Source organism: Thermobia domestica, unplaced genomic scaffold (genome assembly GCF_964235325.1).
Source record: "Thermobia domestica unplaced genomic scaffold, izTheDome1.hap1.1 HAP1_SCAFFOLD_128, whole genome shotgun sequence".
Classification (NCBI taxonomy): domain Eukaryota; kingdom Metazoa; phylum Arthropoda; class Insecta; order Zygentoma; family Lepismatidae; genus Thermobia; species Thermobia domestica.
This window is the reverse complement of record NW_027655893.1, coordinates 464,231-491,844: the sequence shown is the minus strand read 5'-3', so window position 1 is coordinate 491,844 and position 27,614 is coordinate 464,231. Positions and strand designations below refer to the sequence as shown.

The 27,614-nt window shown below is 34.7% G+C and overlaps 1 protein-coding gene across 1 annotated transcript in view; it reads left to right on the top strand.

Annotated features, from left to right (window-relative positions):
* LOC145676383 (methyl farnesoate epoxidase-like) overlaps positions 1–27,614 on the top strand; it is a 63,169-nt gene that overhangs the window by 14,591 nt on the left and 20,964 nt on the right. The window contains exons 2-3 of the mRNA XM_081747235.1: positions 19,308–19,726; positions 23,862–23,964. Of these exons, the coding sequence (XP_081603361.1) occupies positions 19,308–19,726; positions 23,862–23,964 (522 nt within the window). The remainder of the gene's footprint in view (positions 1–19,307; positions 19,727–23,861; positions 23,965–27,614) is intronic.

Sequence of the window (27,614 nt, the reverse complement as noted above, 5' to 3'; positions counted from 1 at the left end):
GATGAAAATGCACGGTGAATGGTTCGTGCAGGAGAAATGCATTGTTACTTTGTAACACTCTTTCGAATGAGGCCCACATCGTTTCCAGTGTCAAGTTTCGTGCTTGGCGAAAACTCACCCAAAACGGTTTATTTGTGTTGCGTGGTGATATTACGGATAAACCAACCATCGCCTCATCGTCGACATTGGCTAACAAATGGTCCAGCATTGCTTGGAAACTGTTATGTACATACTGTATGATATCGGTTCCTACGGGCGGTGCGTTGAATTGAATTTCGAGCATTCTGCCCTCAATGTTAAATCGTCTATAATGACGAGTGATTTCATTGCGCACAGTAAAACCCGATTCGGCCATGTTTAATAAAAGGAGAAAACAAACAAACAGGTACGGTAAAACAAATATGTAATGGGAAAAAAGGAATTGAGCAGCGTGAATTTACTACAAAAGAAAGAAGAAAGAAAAATCTTAATCACCTGATAAACAGGAAATCATAACATTCATGATAAATTCTTAACTAAGCAATTCATGTAAAGGTTCTGAGTTTGATTCCTGGCGGTGACGTTCAGAATCTCATTATGAAAGCATATGTACTAGAAATCAAAGTTTTTTTTTAAAAATAATTATGTTACTGAAATGAGTGTTTTATTGCTGTCAAACTCGAGAGCACTACATCAGCATGTAACTGACCTACCATTCTATAGTGATAAAAAGAATGCATGAAATGAATGAATGTTTCATCAGTGCTGAGATGTGATAAAGTACGCGTAAGCATTTTTTTCCCCACTCACAACGACCTTTAAATGATGCGTTTGCAAGTTGAAGAGACTCATCGAACATTAACGATACACATACGTAATTGTCGAAACAAAATCTGTATAGCGTATTTTTTTTATTATTATTGTGACTAAGCGGTTAGCGTACATGGTTCGGACGTGGAAGGTCCTGGTTCAAGCCTCGGTGGGTTTGCTTTCCACGTCGGGGCATGTCAAGCCTTTTCTGTAATTTAATATTCTCACGCGTTATCATACATTCTTTTCAAAACTAAGCTAAATGACTGACGTACACGCCTCATAATACATAAACGTACATAAATCGTCTATAATGACGAGTGATTTCATTGCGAACAGTAAAACCCGATTGGACCATGATTAAAAATGAAAACAAACAAACAGGTACGGTAAAACAAATATGTAATGGGAAAAAAGGAATTGAGCAGCGTGAATTTGAGTTGATTTTTTGATTTTTTAGTTTAGCGTCCCTTTCAGCAGCGAGGCTATATGAGACGTGGACCTACTGATTAACGTGGAATCCGAACCACATGAGCTCCCCGCCGGGAATCGAACCCTGGTCTCCCACGCCAAAGGTACGTATGCTAACCGCTTAGTTCGGGAAATCATAACATTCATGATAAATTCTTAACTAAGCAATTCATGTAAAGGTCCTGAGTTTGATTCCTGGCGGTGACGTTCAGAATCTCATTATGAAAGCACGTGTACTAAAAATCAAAGTTTTTTAAAAAAATAATTATGTTACTGAAATGTGTGTTTTATTGCTGTCAAACTCGAAACAATTACATCAGCATGTAACTGACCTACCATTCTATAGCGATAAAAAAAGAATGCATGAATGAATGTTTCAACAGTACTGAGATGTGACAATGTACGCGTAAGCATTTTTTCTACTCACAACGACCTTTAAATGATGCGTTTGCAAGTTGAAGAGATTCACCAACCATTAACGTTACACATACGTAATTGTCAAAACAAAATCTGTATAGCGTAAATCTTTTAACCAAATATTCATGCACTCTTTTTTATTTAAGCGGTTAGCGTACATGCTTCTAACGTGGAAGGTCCTGGTTCAATCCTCGGTGGGTTTGCTTTCCACATCGGATCGCTGTCAAGTCTTTTCTGAAATTTAATATTCTCATGTGTTATCATACATTCTTTTCAAAACTAAGCTAAATGGTTGACGTACACGCCTCTGGCCTTGGTTCAATCCCAGGTGATTGCTCGAATATCACGTTAAGCTGAAGGGGGGGACGCTAATGATTTCAAAGGGTATCGAACCATATTATTCTCAGACATAGTTTCTGAAATTTTGTAATGCATTCTTTTCAAAACTAAGCGCACACATTTTTCTGGCCATGGTTCAATTCCCGACGGGTGCTCGCTGAAGGGACGCTAAACCATATCATTTATCGTGCTTACTTTTAATGTGTGGAGGTTCCTGATTCGTACTCCCACTTTCCCATTCCACTAATTTCTTCATAGTCTAAATATTTCGTGCTAAAAGTAAAACAGTGTATGAGTGATCCACCCCCCACAAATATAAAATAAAAATGATTTTCGAATCTTGTGTGAAAAATAAAATCTCACTGAACTTACCTCAAATTCAATGAACACAAAGTCGGTGTAGTAAAGCTTCTTAAATAAAGACACTTTTAAAAGTAGACCTTATCACACGATAGTTGAGAGCGATGTAGGATTTGAAAAATGAAATTTAGATTTTTATTTAGGTCATTGTGAAAACGATGTCACCGTCAACCAATCAGAAACGAGGAAATTTATAAAATGACATCACAACGAACCAATCAAAACGCTCGCTGCTTTTGTCATGAATCACGAACCAAAACGATGTGTAACAATCGATCGTGACGTCATTCACGTTTCTCAATAGTTACAACATCTAGTATCGCAATTCCGATGCCAATTCCCTTCTGCCAGGATCATGTCACTACTTGTCGTAACTGTGACGACATTTCATTTTCCTCATATTCCATACGAGAATGTCAATGTTTGCTTTTTTTCCATGAATCATGCTGACACGTTCGTAGTAAAACTAAAGTAATGCGATCCGCTGACGTTTGCATTTTTTCAATCATATGTGCTTCTATGTCGTCACACAAAGAAGTCTATCAGCATTTTATTTTAATCCACGAACGGAAGCGTTACACTGTCAGATTTATTTTCTTAAAGTATATGTGTATCCTTTTCAAGGACCATGGTTCGAAACCCACCAAGCATAATTAAATCCGAATTCATTCATAGCTAAGCGGTTAGGATACACATCTTTGGTTTGAAAGACCTGAGTTCGATTCCTGGAGAAACATTTCTTAGGATTTTTCTAAAACTTGGTTTCAATTTCTAGTTCGAAAATTTTAAAAGTTTAGTTCGATAAAAAGTTTGATTTGAGAAGCGTTACACTGTCAGATTTATTTTCTTAAAGTATATGTGTATCCTTTTCAAGGACCATGGTTCGAAACCCACCAAGATCGATTAAAACCGAATTCATTTAAGCGGTTAGCATACACATCTTTGGTTTGAAAGACCTGAGTTCGATTCCTGGAGAAACATTTCTTAGGATTTTTCTAAAACTTGGTTTCAATTTCTAGTTCGAAAATTTTAAAAGTTTAGTTCGATAAAAAGTTTGATTTGAGAAGCGTTACACTGTCAGATTTATTTTCTTAAAGTATATGTGTATCCTTTTCAAGGACCATGGTTCGAAACCCACCAAGATCGATTAAAACCGAATTCATTTAAGCGGTTAGCATACACATCTTTAGTTTGAAAGACCTGAGTTCGATTCCTGGAGAAACATTTCTTAGGATTTTTCTAAAACTTGGTTTAAATTTCTAGTTCGAAAATTTTAAAAGTTTAGTTCGATAAAAAGTTTGATTTGAAAATTTTTAGATGTGATTTACATCTTTAGTTCGAAACTTTTGTTTTTAAAAAATGTTTTAGTTCGACAAAATTTTGTTTCAATTTTTTTAGTTCGAAATTTTTTTTGGGGTTCGAAAATTTTTTGTTTGAAACTTTTTTGTTTCAAAATTTTTAGTTCGAAAATTTTTTGTTTGAAAATTTTTTAGTTACAATTTTTTTTAGTTCGAAAAAATTTTTAGTTTAAAATTTCTTGCACTCTGCGGAACCGTTTCGAAAAGAATCGGAGCAGTTTCGGTAAAAAAAAAATCTGGCAACACTGTTTCCATAATTGAAGCGCTTACTGAGCGTTTAAAAAATCGCTTAAACTCACAACAATGTGTTATAAGAAATCTACAAGCGACAACCCTTTTTCACCATTGTTACTTCCAGAGACATAGGCTACTAATTCAAGGACAGGATCTCCATCAAGGTAAGAATCATCTTATCTGCCAAAGAGAACGATAATATTTAATGTAAACTTCAGTACAATATCATACCAAAAAAGGGTTATTTAAGGAGGAGGTTGAACCCTTCATAGGAACTTTACGCATAACCATAAAAAGGGAACTAAATTCTAAGATCCCGGTCTAGGATGGATCGCCGTCATATCGCTCTGTATTTTCCTCATGAACTGGGGGGGGGGCTAAGATCATGTGACTTCTATCCACCAATCAAAATTGAGGTACCAAAACACGCATCTTACACATAAAATAAAACAAATAAGTGAGGGGTTTTCCCATGTAACCTGTTCACTGTGTGGCGGGTCTAAAATCATGTGACCTCTATCAACCAATCAGAATCGAAATACCAAAGTATACATCAGAAAGGACACCTTAATTTCAAAAATCCTAGGACCTAAAATCACGTGATCTCTATCATCCAATCAGAATCAAGGTACCAAAGCACTTATCTTACCCGTAAAAGGGAACGAATTTTTTTTAAATCCCAGAGCCTAAGATCACGTGACCTCTGTCAGCCAATCATAAACACTCATCTTACCCGTAAAAGGGAACGAATTTCAAATATCGCAGGGTCTAAAATCACGTGACAGCTATCAACCAATCAGAAACACACATTTTACCCGTAAAAGGGAACAAATTAGTGAGGGATTTCCCCGCAGGGTGACTCATGACGTCATACCACGTGACCTGAAAATTTGAATTTCCCGCGTGGGCGGGGCCTAACGTCACGTGACCTCTCTCAGCCAATCAGAATCGAGAAAATTTTTGCTGACTCGGCTCAATATACGTCGGCCACTACTACTCCCACATTCATGTCCAATTATATCTAAAGAAACTAAAAGCAATTTTCTGACCGAGTTTTATAGTAGTGATAGACTAAATTCCGGATATACGAAGGCCCATAAATATGCAAATTACCCGTATGGGCCGCTAAAATTAGTACAATACACATTCGGCCACTGAGAACTTTGCATTTGAATCCATTTTACACGAATCCCGAGGGGACACTTCGCGAATGTACCTTGTAAGTGAGAAAAGAACTTCAGGCATTTTTGGATATTGATATTTGTAATTACAATAACAGCAATATGACTTATGCTACTACTTGACTTTCAAAACACACAGTCTGTGAGTTTTTAGTGGAGCTAACTACTGGAAACAATACGTTTTCGAATCACTATAATATGTAAATTATTACATAAAAATGTATGTAACTTTGTGTGCCTGATCATCACGGCCAAATTGCAAAGTCAAATTAAGTGACTTTTGGTATATAGTTAGGCCTTAATCCAAACTGAGATATTATCATATCACTTTCATTATAATACTATCTTAACTGGGTAGTTTGGATTCGAATCATTGCGAAAACAAAATTGACTATATCACAAGCCGTTAAACTTATTCAGTAAATTAACTCCTTATTGAAAATGAACAGAACGTTTCATAACATTTTTTTAAAATTCTACTTTATGAGGGGGACGGCACTTTTTATATATGCCAAATTAGCAGTGTGTTGGTTTGGAAAAATAATCGAAAACGATCGATATTAGTTGAGAAACAAATTCACAAACAAATTGAGAAACAGAAACCATGCGCTTTCTACTCACTGTTCAACAACGAAAATGTAAATTGAACAACATCAGCTAATTCTTATTGATTTTGTGGTGCTGATCATGAATTTGAAAGTTATTTTCGAATATAAAAATAAATATATTCGCTTCGTTTGCGGTAAAATGTTACACAGATCCGGCAACACTGGAGAAACTATATGAACGCTTGGTTTCATTCTGTTCCTTATCTCATTAGTGTTTTGGTATTGTTAGAAAAGACAGGATTAGTGCAGTTATCAGCGTTTTGGGTGTGACGTTTGTGTAGTGCAGGACATAAAAATACAACTACAAATACGCAAAAATACTGGTATTTCGAATGTATATTTTTAAATAGTTGTCGGAACTATTTCAAGTGACATTTTGACGATTTCAATAAACAAAAATGCCGCGAAATTGTGTAAACAGTGCGGAGAGCTTCTGCCACGTGTGTGGAGAAGTGACATTTTCCTCACAAAAGCAGACTATAACACCACTAATAAGAAAAGCTTATCAATATTACTTTGGTTGTAAAATTGGAGACCAAGATAAATCTTGGGCACCCCACGTTGTGTGTAACACTTATGCCAGCAATCTAAGAAATTGGATTAATGGGAAGGGGCGCTCAATGCCTTTTGCAGTGCCCATGATTTGGAGGGAGCCAAGCGACCACATCAGAGACCGTTATTTTTGTATGGTTCCTTCCGTCAAGAAGGGAATTTCCACGAAGAAGAAGCGGGCCTTGATCTATCCTAACATTCCTTCCGCAATGCGCCCTGTTCCACATGGAGAAGGACTACCTGTTCCTGACCCACCTAAAGAATAAGATCTTTTTTCTGATGATGCTCAAGAAGTTGAAGCTCCTGAATCAAGTACTTCGAAGGACCCTACGTTTGTTGTAGAAGAACCTCTATGTGAACCACATAGACTTACTCAAGAGGAACTAAGTGTTCTAATCAGAGACTTGGACCTCTCGAAAAGCAAAGCCGAAATTTTAGCGTCACGTTTAGAGCAATGGAATTTATTGCAGGAAAAAGTAAATATTTCAGCGTATCGAAATAGGGAGAAGATGTCCACTTCATTTTTTACTATGGAAGACACTTGTGGCATGTATAGATGTAAATGGTCTCATGAGGGCACTTAAAAGTAATTACGAACCTACGGAGTGGATTTATAGATTCGTCCAAGGTGAGTTTAAAGGCAGTGCTTTTACATATTGGAAATGAACTTCTTTCAATTCCTGTAGGTTACGCAGTTCATATGAAGGAATCTTATGAAAACTTGAAACGTTTACTTCAAGCCATTAAATATTACGATCTTCAGTTGCTCATTTCTGGTGACCTTGAAAGTAATAGCACTGTTGCTAGTTATGTAGTTAGGGTATACAAAGTATTGTTGCTTTATATGTGAATGGGACAGTAGAGATCTTGAATCTCATAACCGCAAAAGTGATTGGAGTATCAGAGAAACTCTTCAGCCCGGAGTGAAAAATGTGCAGCATGAACCACTGTTCGATCGTAAACGAATTTTGCTTCCCCCTCTACATATTAAATTAGGTCTTATGAAAAGTTTTGTTAGGAGCATGAACCTAGGGGATGAAGCCTATAAGTACCTAAGAGGACAATTCCCTCGATTAAGTGATGCCAAAGTTAAAGAGGGTGTTTTCATAGGGCCACAGATTAGGCAACTATTCAAAGACCACAAGTTCGACGAAATTCTCCAAGGTGAGGAGAAAGCTGCGTGGGAAAGCTTGAAGAGTGTTTGTTCACAGTTCTTGGGAAGACACCGAGCAACAAATTACAAACAACTGGTACCAAAGTTGTTATTGTGCTACGAAAATCTTGGTTGCAATATGTCTCTGAAACTCCACTTTCTTCATTCACCTCTAGACTTCTTTCCCGAAGATTGTGGAGCAGTAAGTGACTAACATGGTGAGTGTTTCCATCAAGATATTGCAGCCATGGAGAAGAGATATGAGGGAAAGTGGAGTTCTAAAATACTGGCCGACTACTGTTGGACTATTGCAAGGGGTGCTCCAGATGTAACCAAGCCAAGCGAAGACGCTCAAAATAAAATAAACATAATCCTGTACAAGGGATCACTTGAAACTTTTGTCTATATTGCAGTGTAGTTCTTGCACAAAAAGGTATTTGTACATATTTTTCATGTTTTGATGTTAATACTGATTTTTATTACGGGATTGTTAATGTTTAACATGACCACGGTTCCTTTATTTCCGGTATCGCTGTGAAACTGGTATTTGCGCAATTTTGAAAAAGGAAGTACAAGAGTATAGAAAGCTATAGGTTAGGGTACTTCTTAACTCCACAGCTTATCACATCACAGTGAAATAGATTTAAAAAAAAGTGAGATGTAAGTTTTTACAAGGATTTTGTTTAAATGTTCTATAAATATTAATACATTTGTACATGTATATCTACTGTTGTACAAGGACGTTTTTTTTACAACCTGAGCTAAGAAAATTCTTCTATTATCATTTCCTTTTATATTATGCTTAAATAAATGTAAAAATCGCAATTTCAAAGAATTTACATACTTTCGATCAAAATTTGTTGAACAGTGTAATTACTGAAGATTATATTGATTATATGGAGATATTAGTGCACAGCGTAATCAAGCAATAAAGTTGTGAGAAAATAGACATACAATTTGTTCTGAATGTTCTGAATAAAATCTGTTCTGAATAGATGGTTCTGAATTTTACTTTTTTCTCAATCATCTGCTTTGCAAGGAAATAAAATAAGAAAACCAGAAATATTTATTGCCATTCTTTCTCACTGTCAGCAAGAGGGAGTGGAAATGGGATACGATCATTTCTTCGATATTATTTTTACTGGTTTGGAGATACGTTCTGCAGAAAGAGAAGCAACTCAGTGGAAAAGGGCCTCTTGGTCACTAAGTCACAACCAGACAAAAAAAAAAACTTTCATCATTTTATTTTGTCCAATAAAGAACATTATGAAGTAAGGATTTAAACTGGCGCCGGTGTACGTAAATCCGGTCCTCAGCATTGCAACCGTCAGCATGAATATCCTGGTTGCTTTCCCGGTTACCCTTCAAAATGCAATAGACAGATGCTACAAATAAATAGAAATTTTCAATTAGTATAACCTTATAAAATACTTGCCTCCTACGAGTACATAACGTGTTTAATTTGCTAAAAATGGTATTTTTATACAATAGAACTGGAAATGTATTGAGCACATGATCACCAGTTTAACATGGAATGCATACAACTACTTATGTTCAGCCCGGGAGTCGAACATCAAAACTAAGAATGGCATCGAGACGAGACGAGACCTTATATAGTCTCGGTCTTGTCTCGGTTGATAAATAGCGGTATCGGTCTCGTCCCGGTTAACAGATGCCTGTCTCGGTCTCGGTCTCGATCTCAAAGTCACGGTCTCATCTCGATTGATAAATAGCGGTCTCGGTCTCGTCTCGAAAGTCTCAAAATAAATAGTGTGGATTAAACTTGTGAAAGTATTATTATCGTAAGGCTGTCGTTTGCGCTTCTTATTTTTGCCTTCATTCTTCACTTAGAATTATGGTATGGTGTAGGCCTACCTCTTCAGCTAATGCTTTCTATGCGTGTGTTTCAGGTTCAATCATCAGTTGGTATATCATATGTGGGATAAAACCCTAAGAGTAACCCATATTTCACATTCAGCTATAGACTGTCTCATATATCCTCAATACTGTCTATACAAATTAACTCCAGTACTATACAGTAGTTTATTTTCTTCCTTCGAATCAGGATTGTTCAATACCCCTAACGGATAATGCAGCACAGAGCAGCACAAATATGTTTCATCGTAACGAAATTGAAATTTTACAATTTCTCATTTATTATCCAATACATTCTGCTTTGACTATCATTTATAAACATAATATAGTGTTCACCATCTTAACAAATAGGGTAAATTATTACTAGAATAGGTTTTGTTTCAAATTGATCAAATGTTTTATTACCATTTCACATCTCCCGTATTTAATTGACACTTTGTAACACGAACTTCCTTAACCTTGTGGTGGGAGCTACAACACTCATCTTTGCCATATGTGGTCTCGGGTTGGGTCACCAAACAAATTAGATGAAAAGTCCGATGTTTCATAATGATCAATCCATACTTTTATTGATTTGCAGGTAGGACTACTGTTGATAGTTTTAAAACTCAGCGCAAAGTGTGTTTACTTTAAAAATAAACTAATACATATACCGCATAATCTACCCGTATATTACTTGATAGGCATATATGTATAGTCATTTGAAGTAAGTTAACTTTGTTTGTATAATCCCTCATTTGAGTTAATTATAAGATTATTTAAGTCTCATAGGCGCCTCTGGTATCCGTTTATTTTTTGTGGTAATGTGACATGTACTGTGAGTAAAAGATGTAAAGATTCCCTTATGTAATTTCGTCAGCCAGCGTTTTGCCAAACTCCTGCAATCTTTACTCTTTACGATTTATTCTTTTGAAAGGTGGGTGCATCTTTATGCTGCTGTTCTTGCTGCTCTACCATGAGTAATTAATCTTGGAGCGGACGGTAGTTGGTTGCCTAACTCACGGATTTTGTACTGCACGAATTTATGTGGCCCACTTTTCATACCACATGCTTGTATATCTTCAGCAACTCTCCTGTTTCCTAAACAGCTTATGTTAGGGCACGCAATAACTTCATATAGACTTATGTCAGTTTGCTGTAACACTCTTGAAATCATACTGTTTGTTCAGTTCATCGCTTACATCCTTGTCAAACCGAAAAATCATATCCTTTCACATAGGCACTTTCCGTACCGGCCATTGCGTCAACAACACAGCTACTGCGGCTAAGCAATTTAATGATTCTAACAATATATTTCTCTCTTGTTTACTTCCGTTAGATTTGCAAAAAGCGTTCGATAAAATTTAGCTTCATGCTCTGATGTATAAACTTATTCAGTTGAAACTCCCAGCTGATTATATAAGAATCATTTACAGCATCTTATACAATAGATTCACATGCGTTTCACTCAATCAATCTTAGTCTCACCCAGTTTTCATTTTGTCTGGCGTACCTTAGGGTTCTACACTTTCCTCATTACTATACCATATTTTTGTATCCCATAAGTCACCTTTACCAAAAAACATTCGGTTATTTCAATATGCAGGCAATAGAACATTTCTTGTGCTTGGAATAAAATCCAACAAATCAACAACATTTTGCGCATTGCCATGGAATCATTTCTAAATTATTGCAAACAACAAATTGTCTCTGCAGTAATGCCACAGAAGCTCAGGCTGTGATCTTGCCTTCTAAATGACTACCCCGCTTTCGACGCAGTCGATACCGTTTAGACGCCAACGTTGACAATGTGCAAATTCAATGTTCTCAAGAAACCACTTACTTAGGCTTAATATTAAGTCACCATCTCAGGCACCAGCACTTTTCGAGCATTGTGCAGAAAGCCACCACTAGAATAAACTTGCTGAAACGGTTTAGAGGTACAACGTGGGGACTACGACTAGTACTTTTCCTAACACTTACAAAGTTTTCCTGAGACCCATTCTGACCTACGGAAATACTTCATGTATGGCAGCTCACGATTCTATTACAAAATAGTTAAAAATTGTGGAACAAGAAGCATTTCACTTAGCACGTAGGATTCAGTTGGCTATTCATACTCGGAAACTTTCTGTTAGCTTTCCACACATACACATGTAACGTTATTAGAAAATACTTCAAGCGAGGTATATACGCAACGGATTAAACTTCAGGTATATTATTTTTAAACTAATGAAGTTATATGTACCGTATAATTCCCAAACCAGAACCTAGATATTCCGCTATCATTATAATTAGCCCTTTAAAGATATTAAATGCATCCTGGTCATCCAAAATATAAGGTATTTCTTGCCTATGCAGCTCCTCATCCTTCCCCGTACGTTGCACTATCAGCGCATATACAATAAATATTAATGTGTTAACTGTTCTCTTCCTCGACAAAAGATACATTTCTTCGTTTTACTGAGAACTTTTTAGTTTTGTCTTGTGGCTGTGCACGTCATGTTCATTATCATGACATGACTGAATATTGAGTGTTTTCATTCCTTTCCAGCAAATGCTGCAATGATAAAGAACTCACATAGAACAACAAAGTTTAAAACTTCTCCCCAGTTTGGCAAATCATTTTCCACTAAATGCATAAATCTCTAATGGGCTTTGACTTACTTGCACATGAAATTAAAAAATGAACTATATGTCTTAACCCGTGTCTCCATGGTACGGAATATATATGCTAATGCATATGCAAGGCCTCTGAGGCCCTGTATGTTGTTTAAAGGGTTGAAATCATTGTATTTGGAATTTGATGCAAATTACTACTTGCAGCTTTGTCATGGCTTAAGTTAGTACACAATTGATTAACAACTGACATTTTCATAAGTATACAAATTTTAAAACAGTGTTTACAATTATGTTATATTTATTACAACTTGTACAAACCACATAAAACACACACTCACTCTATTTCAACATTCAGGAAGATAAACATTGATGAACCTACTTCTTTAATAGATTAGGCTTTCATTTCAGTTGGAATGTCGCATTTCTTTCGCTTTAGTGTTCCCACAATTGTAAGTCGTTGTTGTATCATATACTTAGCCAGATCGAGAGTAGCAAAGTATCCATGGCAATATTTCGTGAAGTTCCAGCAACGCCTTTGGAGATGATTTTGTCCATATTCATATCCAGATTTCTTTAAACTGGTTCATTTGGTTTTCTTTAAGTGTAGACGGAACCATCAACGGCATATGATAATTGAGCGTCACACAATCAAGATATTTTTATTCCGTACTTTGAAGGTCTATTTTTGGCATACCTGGGTATATTGAACGAACACACTCCTACCTCGAAATGACATTAGCTGTTCATATACAGTCGATTTTTCACTCGTAACAATACCTTTTCTGCTGCTTCCAGGAAATACTTCCCCAACAAACAAATAGATGACCGTGTATCATTTTAAAGACGATTTGCCTATTACGTTTATCATCAAATCGTAATGCTCTCTTTATGTCTTCAAAACAATTGACAGACATAGTGGCTTCGAAATTGAGTTTTACTTCATAGAGAGGACTGTTCCTTGATTGGCACATCCCAGCTTATTTCTGCTTCTCGTAGTAACAAAATTTCCTAGAAGAGCATTCGTTTTGTCCAGACTAACATTTTCCCACTTATTTCGTTTCAACGTGGCTAGCCTTCTTCCCTCGAGGTTTGTACAATGCAAAAATGTCGATTTCCTTCGAAATGAAACAGTCAAAAGCATAGTTTGGACGTGTTGTTTTCATTCCCATTGGAACATCTGGATAGCAATTATATTATGTAGTGGAGTCCTTGATGGAGGAGGTTTTTTTTTCCTCCAAATTGTGCCGTTTGGACTAACATGTGTATCGGAATCACTAATAGATGAATCTTGATTAGTATCATTATCACTGGTGCTATCAGAGCCTGATGACGTATCGAAATATTCATGAGTTGAGTTGAGTTGATTTTAGTTTACCGTCCCGTTCAGCAGCGAGGCTATATGAGACGTGGACCTACTGATTAACGTGGAATCCGAACCACATGAGCTCCCGCCGGGAATCGAACCCGGGTCTCTCGAAATATTCATGAGTTACACTACCTTGCTGAACTGTATGATTGGATTCTTGATCGTCAGATTTCTCGCTATAACTGTCCGACAGTACACTATCATCTAGGCATTTATTTACAATACGGGCAAAATCTTCACACACTCTCTTCGTAGTTGATCTTCCATTAGACGTAGATGCCATTTTGCACTGGAAACGAGAACTAACACAAATTACACACCAAAGTAATCGGGTCACGGAAGATTACACCTTGTCACAGTAATGTATTAAAGCAAATGTTGAATATATATATATATATATATATATATATATATATATATATATATATATATATATATATATATATATATATATATATATATATAAGAACTTTATTCTGACAACTCTTTTGCTTTAATCGTTCAGATAAAGGTAATAAGTTAGCAGAAAAATGCTAAATAAATGGCTTATAGATTATATTAAAATATCTTAGAGTATATATAAACGATTGACGGTAGCTTGCACATGTATTGCAGAGCCATTGGGCATAAAATAAGCAACTATAAATAGACTGATTGCAAAAGAGCACAATAATAATACTAATAAGTAGTAAAACTAAATAACATCTTTATTTAAAATTAATTTTATTTGCAAAAAAATATGAAATAATTGGCACACCATTGTTATTGCATTAGGGCCTCCCAAGCCCTGCATATGCATTTATGGGTTAGTACATTAAATCAAATTTTACTGATTTACAGATAAGGTAAAAGATATTCTAAAACTACTAATGAATGCATAAGAGAATGTTAAAGAATAGACAAATAACAAGACTTATTGATTAAATAGGTCTGCAATAGTTTTGACAATAAAATCCCACAGGGCCTGCGGGGCCCTGCATATGCGTACAAGGGCTAACACTGTAAGAAAATATTACTGATATGGAAGAAAGAAAACTCACTCATGTGAACATATAAGGGAAAAATATAGAGCGAAGTGTCGTCCAAAAGCGAAAAAACTACATTGTGACACGCGCTGTTTTACATAAAAGGAAATGTTTAAGTGGCAGTTTCTACACCCCAATACATTGCTCTGCTCCTACTGTTAAGATTTAACTTTTGGAAATATTAGGTCCATTTTTAATTCAGAGTACACCTCATAATTCAGCTGAGAGCTTTTCTGTCAAATTATACGCTGCGTGTATTCCCGTACTCTGCTATTGTACATTGATGAAATATACTGTGCATACTGTATTTATATTGCGTATTTGTGACTTACGTTAGGTTGATAATCAGCACTCCACGGTTAATAGTATTGGTAAAAGCATGGTTGCAGTGTTGTTTTTCCACACTTTTGGGCGGCCTTAACTCTAGAACTATAAATGTATACGTACATACGGCGGATCATTAGTCTTAAAGCGTAACTGGTAAAATAATGTAAGCAAACGCCGAAATTATACAGGAGGCAACTATCAGTTATATATTTTTGACATAATCTTCAATAATACCAAGTTATTAGTGTTGCCAATTTTCTCTCTCTCTCTCTCTCTCTCTCTCTCTCTATATATATATATATATATATATATATATATATATATATATATAAATCGACAATTGTTGAGCAGTTCAAAACCTATGAGAGAAATGGGCTGAAATTGCTATACTGCTTAAAATGTCATATTTTGGGATCTTTTAAGAATGCTTATTTTCCATAAGATCGGTTACACAATCTACAAAGATTCTTTATTGTTCTGACCGTAAGTTGTCGTAATACCATAATTTTAAGCAATTTTGCCATAATGTAAAATTTTACATTATACCTTAATTCTCCAGAATTGTGTCAGAAATTTATTTCTGTAAACGACTTTGTGATATTTGCCTTATTGGAAACTTACCTTTATTGAATCTGTGATCTAGTCCAGCAGTTTTATTTTAAAATAACATACTTTGAAAATAGCTCAATATTTTAATACCTTGTAGCTTTGCTTCTTTTTATTAGATTTCTTTATGTAATGATCATAATATTTAACAATAAGCTACAATTAAATTTCATTGCCATTTCCGTTTCTCTGGTGATTTTACTGTTGTAGAAACCTTCAAAATTTATATATGTGTAGTAGTTTTTAATGTTTGACTGTCGTGTCCTTAGTTTGTAACATCAAAGAAGTGTGATAACGTAAATTTGTTTAATATGTAGCTTGGAAATGTGTAATACAAAAAATACCACTTTATGTTTGGTTGTCAATAGTGTTATTTGATATTATTACAGAGTAGATCAAATAATGTACTCCTGCCAAAATTTTAGTCCTGAAAGTTTCATTTGTTTCATTGTATTAGTTTAAAAGGTATAAGAGAGTTTCAAGATAAATGGTGTGAGAGATACAAAGAGAGAGATACTCCCAAAAGGAATATAAAAGTTAAGACACTGTATTTGTAGCATGGTGTTTGCCCAAGATATGTCGGTACTCTTGTTACTGTTACATGGAGCGTATATCTTTTAATAGTAAACCAAATTTCAGGTAAAAGCTTACCTTTTAACGAATCCATTTTAAAATACTATTTTGCTAGACTTATCTTCGAGACTTATGTACAAAGAAGTTATGTATTGTTGAAAATTGGATACATTCGGGAACTTTCTTCAAGAATTTGAAGGATGTTTGCGGCAATACCGGTTAACATATCGAGTATTGAGTGCACAAATGCCATATGTCTAGTTTTCTAAATTTTTCAGGAGACGGTTCGAAGTTTCAAATGTTAGGAAAACTCAGGATTGTGACTGAGAAAGTTGAACATTGGAGATAAAGTTAAACATGTTATTAGCTTTTTGATGCATGCAACTGTAATTGAATACGTTACGTGTAACATCAGTTACAGCTACTGTTTGGACATATGATATGTGTGTTCGTTAGCATTATCATTGGACTGGGACATAATGCGCAGTCCATAGAGGCTTAGTAATAATAAAACGCATTACTTTCCAGGAAATATTCTGTATTATTATGACAAAAAGAACTGTGTTGTGCAGGATAGAATATAAAAATCACTCATCTTCTTCACTTTCATCGACACCTGGCAAAGTCATTACAGGAGGCACTGGTTTATAAACACACGGTAGTCGTTTGGAATAACAATTCTTTCCAAAAGTGACATCAAATCCCTTTTTGATAGCTGCAATTGTTATGCTTTACTTATAGAGCTCCACAACACTGAGGTTTTTGATCTTCTTCGGTCTTCCCCGGGTTCGAGTGCCAAGTGCTTCGAAATCAATATATGACCTGATGCGATACTTGTACTGAATGGTGTAAGGCTTGTTCTTAAATCCCATCCATTTTAATTGTAGTAATTTTCCCGCCTGTATTTTACAAAAGATTCTTCATGATTTCCGTAGGAAGACATTTGCAAGTTGTCTGGTCACACTTCTGAACAACTTTCGTGGATGGGTTCCAGCATCCCGAGTCAAGATTTAACAAGAAAAATCTTGAAGTGTATTTTTTTTAATATTTACTAGCATTCTCAATTGTAGCATGAATGGAATCAGGCTATAAATAACTATGGCTATATTTCCATGAATTTTAGATCTACTGTTTCCAATGTAGGATGAATCTGAACAATTTAAAGAAGGGCTGTTGCTACGAACTGATTTCTGTTTTGAACCTCGCATTGTATTAATACAACCAATGACGCAATATTTCGGTGACATGGAAGGGGATGGTCTCTCAAATTCTACCAAACAAATATTTACACACCATGAATATTTGCACACCATATGGCAAAACTCGTACTACCCTACTGAATTTAGAACCTCTGGTTTTGAAGGCTTAGGAAGCACTATTGTAGGATTGCTTCCCCATGGTTTACCTATGATCCAACCTATCATCAGTTCTATTAAATAGTCACATAACTCTTCTCTGACCAGGTCATCTTCGTAAGTCAATACCACCATAAAGGTTGTGCATACTTATCACATGTCCATCCGGATTTATAATAAGAGTGCCCTAACAAAGCAGAGATCTGAACTTCGTCATAACTGTTCACTGTGTGTTATCAAGGAGCTATTTGCAGTGCACTATGATATTTTTGCACCTGACACAGCAGGTCTGAAAGCTTTCGGAATAGCCTTTGAAGTCAATATTCACAAAAATTGAAAATAATACATTTGTGCTCTCAAGACGCGATGCTGAAGGATGATTCAGGAAGGATTATCTCTCTCTATTACCATATATATATATATATATATATATATATATATATATATATATATATATATATATATATATATATATATATATATATATACTTTTCAACGGTAACAATTTTAAGCATCATCAGCAACTATACAGGTGCAGAATTTGTATTGTGCCATTATATCATATTTAAAGTATAAAGGTAATCAAGGAAGTTCTATCGCTTTTACACCCTACATCTTCGAACATCGTTATGTGAGCTAAGATTACCTGGAAGATCACAAATAGTGGCCATCAGCATGGACGACCTACTGCCAACGTTCTGTAAGGTCATGGATTACATCGCAGTAGAACATGGTGGATCGTAAACCAAAGAAGGTATCAACTTCACTTTGCATCTCTACTAGGGATTTGACCTGGCGTCGTATAAGGTGATTGTCCAAGGAATCGAACAAATTATAATCGGACGGTGCATTATCCGGTGAATTTGGCGGATGCAATAGTGTTTCTCATCCAAGGCGTAGAACGGTCTGCCATCCTTCCGAATCACGTGGTGCTTAGCATTGTTCTGCAACATCAAGACCCCTTTGCAATTCACAAGTGCTGGCTCTAGAGTTTTCAGTTTTACTTGAACACGGCTCCGACCAGCAGGTAGAGGTTCCCGATGCACGATGCCGCGAGTAGTCCACCAAACACACAGGAGGACCTTGTTCTGGTTATTTTGGAAACGGTTCATGGGAAATTAACCATTGATGGCGGCGACGTTCAGATTTCTACAGGACCCACTTCTCATCACATATCAACACCCTGTCCAGAAATTGCTCATTCCTTAGACGATACAGTAGAGAAACACAGGTGTCTGCTCGCGCTGCCTCCCGGCTCAGGTTCAAATTTTGTGGGACCCATCCGTAAGTTGATGGAGGTACTGCCAAATTGTTTCTCCACTCACACGTGAATTGCAGTCCAAGTTCCTCACATGTCTGTCCACTGTTCGCCTCAATTGCTGGATCAAGATCTTCATTTTGTGCATGTGTTTACCTTCCGGTATGTGGTGCGTCTTCCAGAGTTTTTTCGTCGTTCTTAAACTCGTTAGATTACCGCTGCACTGTCAATCACCAAAGGCCTCGCATATCTTCGGCCCCGGTGAAACTGTGTTTGACCCTAGTTTGAACTCGTACGGCTTAGATGCCCTTGTAATGCTCTGTGGAGGTCCCATGTCCCTACGCAAGTTCATGGTGTAACTGAACTGCCACAACCATGTAGTATGTTCTATATTCCCGCACCAACAACTGACCTTCATCTTATATTCATTCGCATTTAGCTCACAATGTAAGGAAGAACTATGTTTAGGACTAACATGTATTGTCAGTTTCTTTTCCCTTGAAGTACAATATTGATAAAAATATTTCAGTGATTTTCAGTTCCTCTCTCTCTCTCTCTCTCTCTATTTATACACACACACACACACATATATATATATATAGATATATAGATAGATAGATAGATAGATAGATAGATAGATAGATAAACATCTATATATAGATAGATATAGATAAATATGCTTATGTGTTTCTCTATACAATGAAATTATATGTACCATCATATAATGAATGTCATTTTATAATAGGTTAACACGCAAATTTTTAATTATTTCTTAACATCTAAGTTCAATTACTTTCTCATCAATAGTTCATTCTTAACTTGTATACTTTAGAAAAAATTCAATATTTATTAATTTCAGGAATATTGTTTGGAAATGAGTCTTCTGTCTGGGAGAACAAAAAGTTGTGTTTAAAATCACTCAACTATTTAGGGTTCGGAAAGAGTAGCATGTGCTCAACGATTTCAGATGAAAGTTTACGTTTTATAACAACGTTACAGAAGAACATTCGGGAATCTGGATCCAAAATTGTATCGATGGATAACTTATTTTCTGCTCCAGTTTTCAATTGCATTTGGAATATTGTTGCAGGACATACTTTCGATTACAATGATCCATTGTTGCTAAAAATGTTAAAACTAATTGATGAATTAGAAACAGTAGTAATGAATTCAGCTTTGATGATGAATGCATTTCCATCTCTTCGTTTTATTGCACCTGAATTTTCATCATACAATCAACAATTAAGGGTAAAGGAGTGTCTAAATGACTATATAAAGGTAAGTAATAGTGATTTTTTGTTTAATTCCATTAGATTGTCATGGTTTAAGTTTAAGAATATAATCGCATTTACTTATGAGACAAAGTTTAAATTTATTTATCAGTAATGCTATCTGCATCTAATGCACCTCGTAGTAACAAATGTAAAAGTATCATAGTATATGTAAGTAAAAAATACTGATATTACTATGATTTGAACAAAGTACAGAAGGGTAAAGTGACTAGGCTGTCGCAATTTCATGTAAGTTAAATTTATTTACACTAGTTAAAAGAAATATGCAGAATAAATATTATCCAATAGACATAGCTAAATTCGCCATATTAACTAATTTCCATTTTACTTACACTATGTCAAATGTACATTGAGCGTAGTGAGTAGAGTTCTACAGCAGATAATACACTGATATTATCTGCCCTAAAAGAGATATTTTTTGTTCACCACAATTGCTGCCTGAAGTTCTTCACTTTATACACGTGCTGGTCTTTGAGTGCTTCGTCACCGTCCTTAAACGTGTTGAACCACCACTGCACTATTCGCGTAGTCATGGCATCTTCATCAAATGCCTGGCATTTTTTCTGCCCCGTTGCAGTGGTGTTTGACTCCGGTTTGATCTCGTACAGCAAATATGCGTGTATGATGCTCTGTGCAGGTCCCATATTGACTCTTTCTTGAGGAAGTTCACGGTGTAACTGAACTGCCACAACAGGTAGTATGTTGAATATATTCACACCAACAACTGACCTTTGCTTTATCTACATTCGGATTCAACTCATGGTTTGAGGACTAATGGAACACAGACCTCCACAAAAAGTGACCGATTTTTCTTTGTTGCTTTTATGTTCTTTGTTGTGGCAAAGTTTCAATCAAAAGGCACTGCAAAGTATATTGCAAAGTGAAGTTTTATATTGCTTCTTTTACTGTGAAATTATCAATATTTTGCACAAAAAACGATTTCTTCTTACATTTTTATCTTAAGTCTGAATTAATATTTGGAAACAAAATTCAAAACTGTGTCTGAAATAATGTTTAATTTATCAAGTATTTTCTATTGATTCACTATTCTTAATTGTATTTTTTTCGAAAATATTATTTAATAAAGTTTAAACTTGATTATTATATTAGTTAAGTTTAATAAAATATTATTTACAAGTTTATGACGTCCTATTAACGTGGTACGTAACGTTAATTATCCTGTGTCACTTTTCATACACTATGATTCTAAAATTACCATAAAAAAAACAGCAATTATGTTTTCCTATATATATCTTACTGGTAAAGGATATTATATAATTATGTAAATGAAAGTTAAAACAAAAGCTATTTAAGATAAATTTATTTTAGTAATATATATAGTCGTATGCCATGGCTGCAAATATTTCTTGTGTAATAATTTAGATGTATATACTTTTGGTATGGGGTATTATTAACTTCGAATGGTTTGTGTAGATAAGAAATATAAAATGGATTAATTTAGTAATCGGACACTGTTAGTTTTCGATTAAAAGTGGCTATTGATATGTTTTATCTCTAGTTTTGTGTGACTTGAAGGTCTTTGTCATTAAAAGCAAATAACATCTTTTCGTCATTTAATGAAAATGTAGCTTTAAAGATAGACATAAAGTTCTTTAACAAAATGAAATATGAATAGAAGAAAGCAAATTACTTAAATCTTGACTTCAAGAAAAAAACATTTGGAGCTGGCATTGGAAAAGCACATTTCGGGATGAAAGCTAAATATTTTCATGGAATAGAATGAACTTATTTTTTTTAGAAATAAACGGTTGAGAGTTTATTTGCAACATTGAATTTTGTGGTGCACGTTTCGTTACTTTTAGTTCCTTTTATTGATTTATTTTATCTCAAAAAATAAACTTATTTGCCAAGAGTGAAGAAAGAATCATATCATAAATAAGTGACATACGTTCTGTGAAATTTATTTCGAAATAGACGGACAAACACACCAACGTTGATTCAGAGGACTGGTAAAAAGTCTCTTCACTCACTTTAACAAACTAGTTATGCTATGAATGGTAGAAACTAACATTTCTTCCTGTAAAAAATGGCATACTAGCAACAATAATAATTCTTTAATGTAAATGAAATGAAATATTTGAGTTTTACGTCCCACGGTTATGCCGGTTAGGCTAAAGGAGACGGTGATAATGAGTAATGAATGAAATGGCGGAATGAAGAAAGTGGGACGAAGCGAGAGAACCCCGAGGAAACCCAAGCACACGGTGTTTGTCCACCACAAAGTTCACTTGGCGGGAACTGTGATCAAACCCAGGACCCCAAACACCAGAGATGAACGCTTTACCATTGACCCACCGCGGCCCCAAAATTATTTAATTTCTAAAGAAAAACATGGTTTGCTTAACGTGGAAAATTATGGTAACATAGTTAAGTATCTGACGGCGAAGTGGACGGCCCGGGAAGAATTTTTGGTGAGAGCGGAACATTTTTATCTATCTATTCACTTTCCTATCCAGAATAGTAGTTCACCTAGCCACCTTGGTCAAGCTGCTTAATAACGAAGCGAGGTCCTTTGGCTGATAAGTGAAATTTGACCAGAAAAAGAACACGAATCAATCTTTTCAACCATTTTGGTTTGCAAGAATGGGCCCACACATACAATTATGATACAATAAACAGTAGTGCAACCATTTACAAGTACGTTGGTTTACTCTCTGCAAAAAGAAAAAAGAGCTCAATTTTATTTTTCTTCGTGTTAAAAACGTCTTTGCTTGCGATTGAAGTTTTTTAAACAACATTTTGTTTGAGTGTGACGTATTATAGAAAACGGAATGGTAATACATGGATAATCCGAAAATTGCATAATCTAGAATTAACTGCATTATATTATTATTGTTATTATTATTATTATTTTAACAATAAAAATAATATACGTTCCAGAATATAACAATGCTCTCTCTTTTATCTTACTTATTTACAAACTATAATAGTAAATCTGTAATATCGAAAAAAAAAACAAATTTTTGTTCTGAAAAACGGTAAGTATGTTTTTAAATATTTTAACGAAATGCTTTAGGTGTATTCACTATGTAACATATTGTTACATTCTGTTTAACTTTTTGTGTTCTTTGTAACTTTTTGTTTAGGAATCCAAATTTTCATTTTCTTTGACATTTTGTCAAACCATCAATGACGTCCACTGATGTCGAAGCTCTGTTCCTTTAGTTTGATAATACCCATAAATTGTATAAATTGGTTTCTGCGAAAAGAAGTGCTTATACGCTGTATAGTGTAGCTGAATTAAGCCCAATGCTAAAGCATATTTGGACTTTATGTATACACCAAGCCACACACAAACCATAATTTGGAATTCCATCGGGTGAGATGTTTCGTGTCGAGATCTCATTGACAACACTCTTAGGTTTTCTGGTCTCCAATCATACATTATAATCAATGGTTCGATTTGTATTCAATTAGAATTTCCATTATTAATTAAATTTCTGGCATTCATCAGCTATGGCCCCGGCATATTTCTTACTTTAAATACTTTACATCCCAGTTCGATTATGCAGAAAGTATGCCTAAAAGTGCAAACTGAATTTCTTCTCAATAACTTTTCATTACGACAATGCTGAGATAAGTTTGCATCCAGAAACAATCGATTCAATTCAACTCATAGAAATCGTTAAGAAAAAATCTACACAGTTCCACCATCCCTAGATGTATTTTTGAAAGATGTCTATTCTGTGAACGTTAGGTTGACAAAAGGTTTTCTTACACCCAAAATTTTCAATTTTTTTTTTCAATTTCCTGAAAATAATTATTCAAATTTTGTGAGTCTCAAGGCGAGTTTCCCAATAATCAACCTTAAAAAATAATTATTCAAACTGTCTTCTTCTATAAAATATTCATGTTGTTTTTTGTTAAAATAAGTAAATTTCATGATTTGACGCTAAACATTTCCAAAGATTTTCGTACTAACGATGTGAAACATTTCTATAAGCACAAACCTCCATGAAGTAAAACTTTTCAAAGCTTTTTGTCAAGTCAAAATGCAAAGAAAATATTTGTACAATGTTCGATAGTTCCACTGTTAATAGTTTTGGAGATCTTGGTAACGGTAGAAAAATACACATGACGCATTTTATTTCTTATTACAGACTTTATTTGATAAGAATAGCAAAGATTTCAATAGCAACAACTTACGACATCTTGTTGATATCCTACTTCACGAAATGCACAAAGAAGATTCTCGTCTAACTGGTAAGTTTCTGAATAGATAATTTTTATGTATATCAATATAGTAGTCTGAATTTTTGATTGAAATAACGGATATTCTTGATTAGTAAATTCTAGGTAGATGTGAACTCCTGATTGCTGTCTGGCGAGTGTATGTACTCGTACGACAATGTATCATGAAGGCGCTCATCCACTCTCTAAACATATAATACAGACTCCTTTCAGAAATTTCGATTATTCCCATTTTAGGAAGTTACGAAAGTTTTTGTCATTGTCGTTAGTTTGTTTCATTTTGACCTATAATATTGAGCCAGTATAAAGTTAACAAAGTATGAAGCCTCAAAAAAATATTCAAATGAAATAAAGTCTGAAATGAAAAATGTGTTTTCCAACAAAAACGTGCTCAATTCCATACCGCTAACTATAAATGCATTGTATATATTTATTAAGTTGCCACTGAATTATCCGCCTTGATGTCTGGTGAGATACTCACTTCAAGAAGAAAACACAGAGATGGAATAAGGACAAACATCTAACCTCACAAACTCTCTGCATATCCAGTAAACAGTCTCAGGTACCCAAAGTACGCAAGTAGTACGTTGGTTAACAGGGCGTATGAAAACGCACCATAGGGATTACACAATTGTGATTTATTTTACCTAGAGATTTAAAATTCGAGCTATCTTTACAGCAAGCCACAATAAGAATTAAAAGTACCTTTGAGTCAGAAATGGTGACTGAATGGTTGAATCGGATCAACGTCAGGGATGATTTCCTAAACAATCTCTCAAGTCGTTCACAATTTGACCATGAAAGTGAGGAGGGAAATACAGTTATTGCAACAAGAAATGCTTTTCAAAAAGAACATATAAAATTATACTTTGATAAATATTAAAATGGACTTTAGTCTTTTTTTTTTACCCAGAAATCTCAAAACTTGAAACAATCTGATTCCAGTTTATACTGATTTTTGAAACAAAATAATAGCACTTTATTATATTTCTTTTAGCATAGTTGATTGTCTGCAAAAAATGAAATCATTTAAATAATTAGTATTCAATCCTTGAGATATAATCCGTCATTGCCACTTAATAATTCTTATACAATCTTGCATTTAATGCAGAATAATCTGGAATCACCAAAGAAAATTTAACTATACCAACTTGCTTGAATTCAGTTTTAATTTTTACATTAGGAAAAACAACAAATTGTAAACAAACAAGTAAATAAAATAAGTAACGATTAGGCAGTTGATTATATTTTTGGCACAAATTGTACCCTAATTTTCTCGTCATTATTAGGGGTCTAACATTTTTCACTGATAGAGAAAGGTATAAATATGAATTCAATGCATAGCATACAACTTCTATATATATTTAAGAATTAAACTCAAATGGAAGTTTTGTATCCTTCTCTACACTCATTAGCTATACAGGAATACAAATATCCTGATATACACTTCCAATCTTCAAAGATAAATTGTGGACATCTCATCCAGGTGATTTTTAAGTCTATTAATTCAGTGGGTATACAACCAAATAATCAAAGGCAAAACTAAATAATGAGTACAATTAAAATTTTATGAGAAGAGGTAAAAACTTCACTTTCGTTACTTTAACTACTATTAATATCAGTAATCCTTTGTTATGGAAGTAAAATTATTGAGTTTCTTCCTGAAAATATTTGGCGTATTGAACCTTATAATGTTACAGCAGTTCGAATTGTCAAAATCGTTAAATTCAGTGTAAGTTAGTCGATGGGACATGAAATAGTAAGTTAATCTAATGCTTGCTGAAGGAAGAATGAAATCAAGTCAGCGTTGGAAATTCAATGTCATTAAATTTCAAATATGAAAACTCACAATAATATTTTAAATTATCATGTTGGGTATCAGCTAATTCAACAATACGTCATATAATAAGGTGTACACAAGACTTTAAATGTACGTATACAACACATATATGACATACGAATAACAAATGGAAGTGTCATCCACGATTAATATAGATAATGTTGATGCTACTCATTAATTAAGTTGAAAAAGAAGCTGAAGACGAAGAAATGTTCTCAAGATGTAATGCCAATGTGATACTAAGTATTGGTTATTTTATTTCTTTTTTTCTTTTAATTACACAGCCACAAACAAAAAAAAAACAAGAGTTCTCAAACACACAGGGTATGGATTTAATGTATTTCGTTACACAGAATCCAAACCTCGAAATCCCATTAACATCGATCGTGTAAATTTTTGTCTTAAGTGCAAGAAACTTCAATGATTTTGGTTAGGTAGGACACACATTTTTCTCTCAAAAATAATATTGACACGTTCGACCCGTCATAGAGTTTCGAAATTTGGATTCTGTGTAGAGAAAAACAACATGTAATCTATATCTTGGTGACTGCTAAACAGAACCTACGTCTTTTTGTATAGGTGCATTACGTCCATCATCTATATACAAAATAACTTAAATTTTTCATCAACAAAAGGAACTTTGAAAGTCAACCGTCCTGGAATTTTGAAATTTGGATTCCGTGTAATCAAATATATCGAATCCGTAAAGTAGGGTCCGGTGCACAGAACTTTATTTTTTGTATATGGTTCTGTTATTGTTTCGATTTATTTTTACTGATTTAAGATTTAGATTTCTGGGCTTTCGGCATCTATGGCTATTTATCCTGTCACGTTTGAGCGATGACGTCGTTCGCCGAGCACACCATCCGGGGAAAGGGAAGGGAAAAAAGCGTCCTGGGACCTATAAGTTGGGTATTACCCCTACATTTGTCTGGTGTGTATGAGGAAAACGCACTTAAATCTCATTCAGGGAATCTGGCCTGGAAAGCGTTGTACACTTTTTCGCCAAAATGCCCCCATCGGGAATCGAACCCTGGATCCCTCGTATCTATTCATGGTAAAATTTAGAACGGTCTTTACATTAGTAAAATTCTACTTCATATTATTTGCTTGACAAAAATTTGAAAATTGCAGAATGTCAATTCACACTTTCAAAGGTAACCATGTTTTCCTTTTTATTGTATGTTTTCCTGGTCAAATAAAGAAAGCAAAACTCAAGGAAGATTCGAAATCGGGTCGCAAGAGTGGAAATTCTGTGTGGTCAAATGAGCTGCGGAATAAGATGATACAAATTATCTACTCTGTAAATATATAAGTAATTGCCGTAAGTCTCAAGCTGTGAAAGACTATAGTTTTCTCTTCTTTTAGTAAACTTTACGATACTTCTGTAGTTTCTTGTGTGAACTGCAAAAGGAAAGATAATGCATTTATCGATTTTGTTACGGATTGGGCTTTCGAAACTGTTAAAATATTTAATTAAATTGCTAAATAACAGGAAGGTATGCACACCAAATTCCTTCTCGTAGTAAGGGGCAGGAAATGCTATCCCACGTAAAATATGTATTTACTTGTTAGCACATAGTACCTGAGCTCAGTTACTTTCTTCTGTTACTAACAGTCACACAATCAGCTTTATGGGACATGATTTTTTCAACCTCATAGGATGGTGCAGGATGTTTTCTTCTTCAACTACATGTCGTATATTGAGTATTAATTTCATTATGACAAACTACTAGTCTATTAAGTAAGAGTTTTAACATAAAATGATTAAACAATTCATAGTTCAATTTCAACACATGATGTCCATACAATCTGTTTTTGC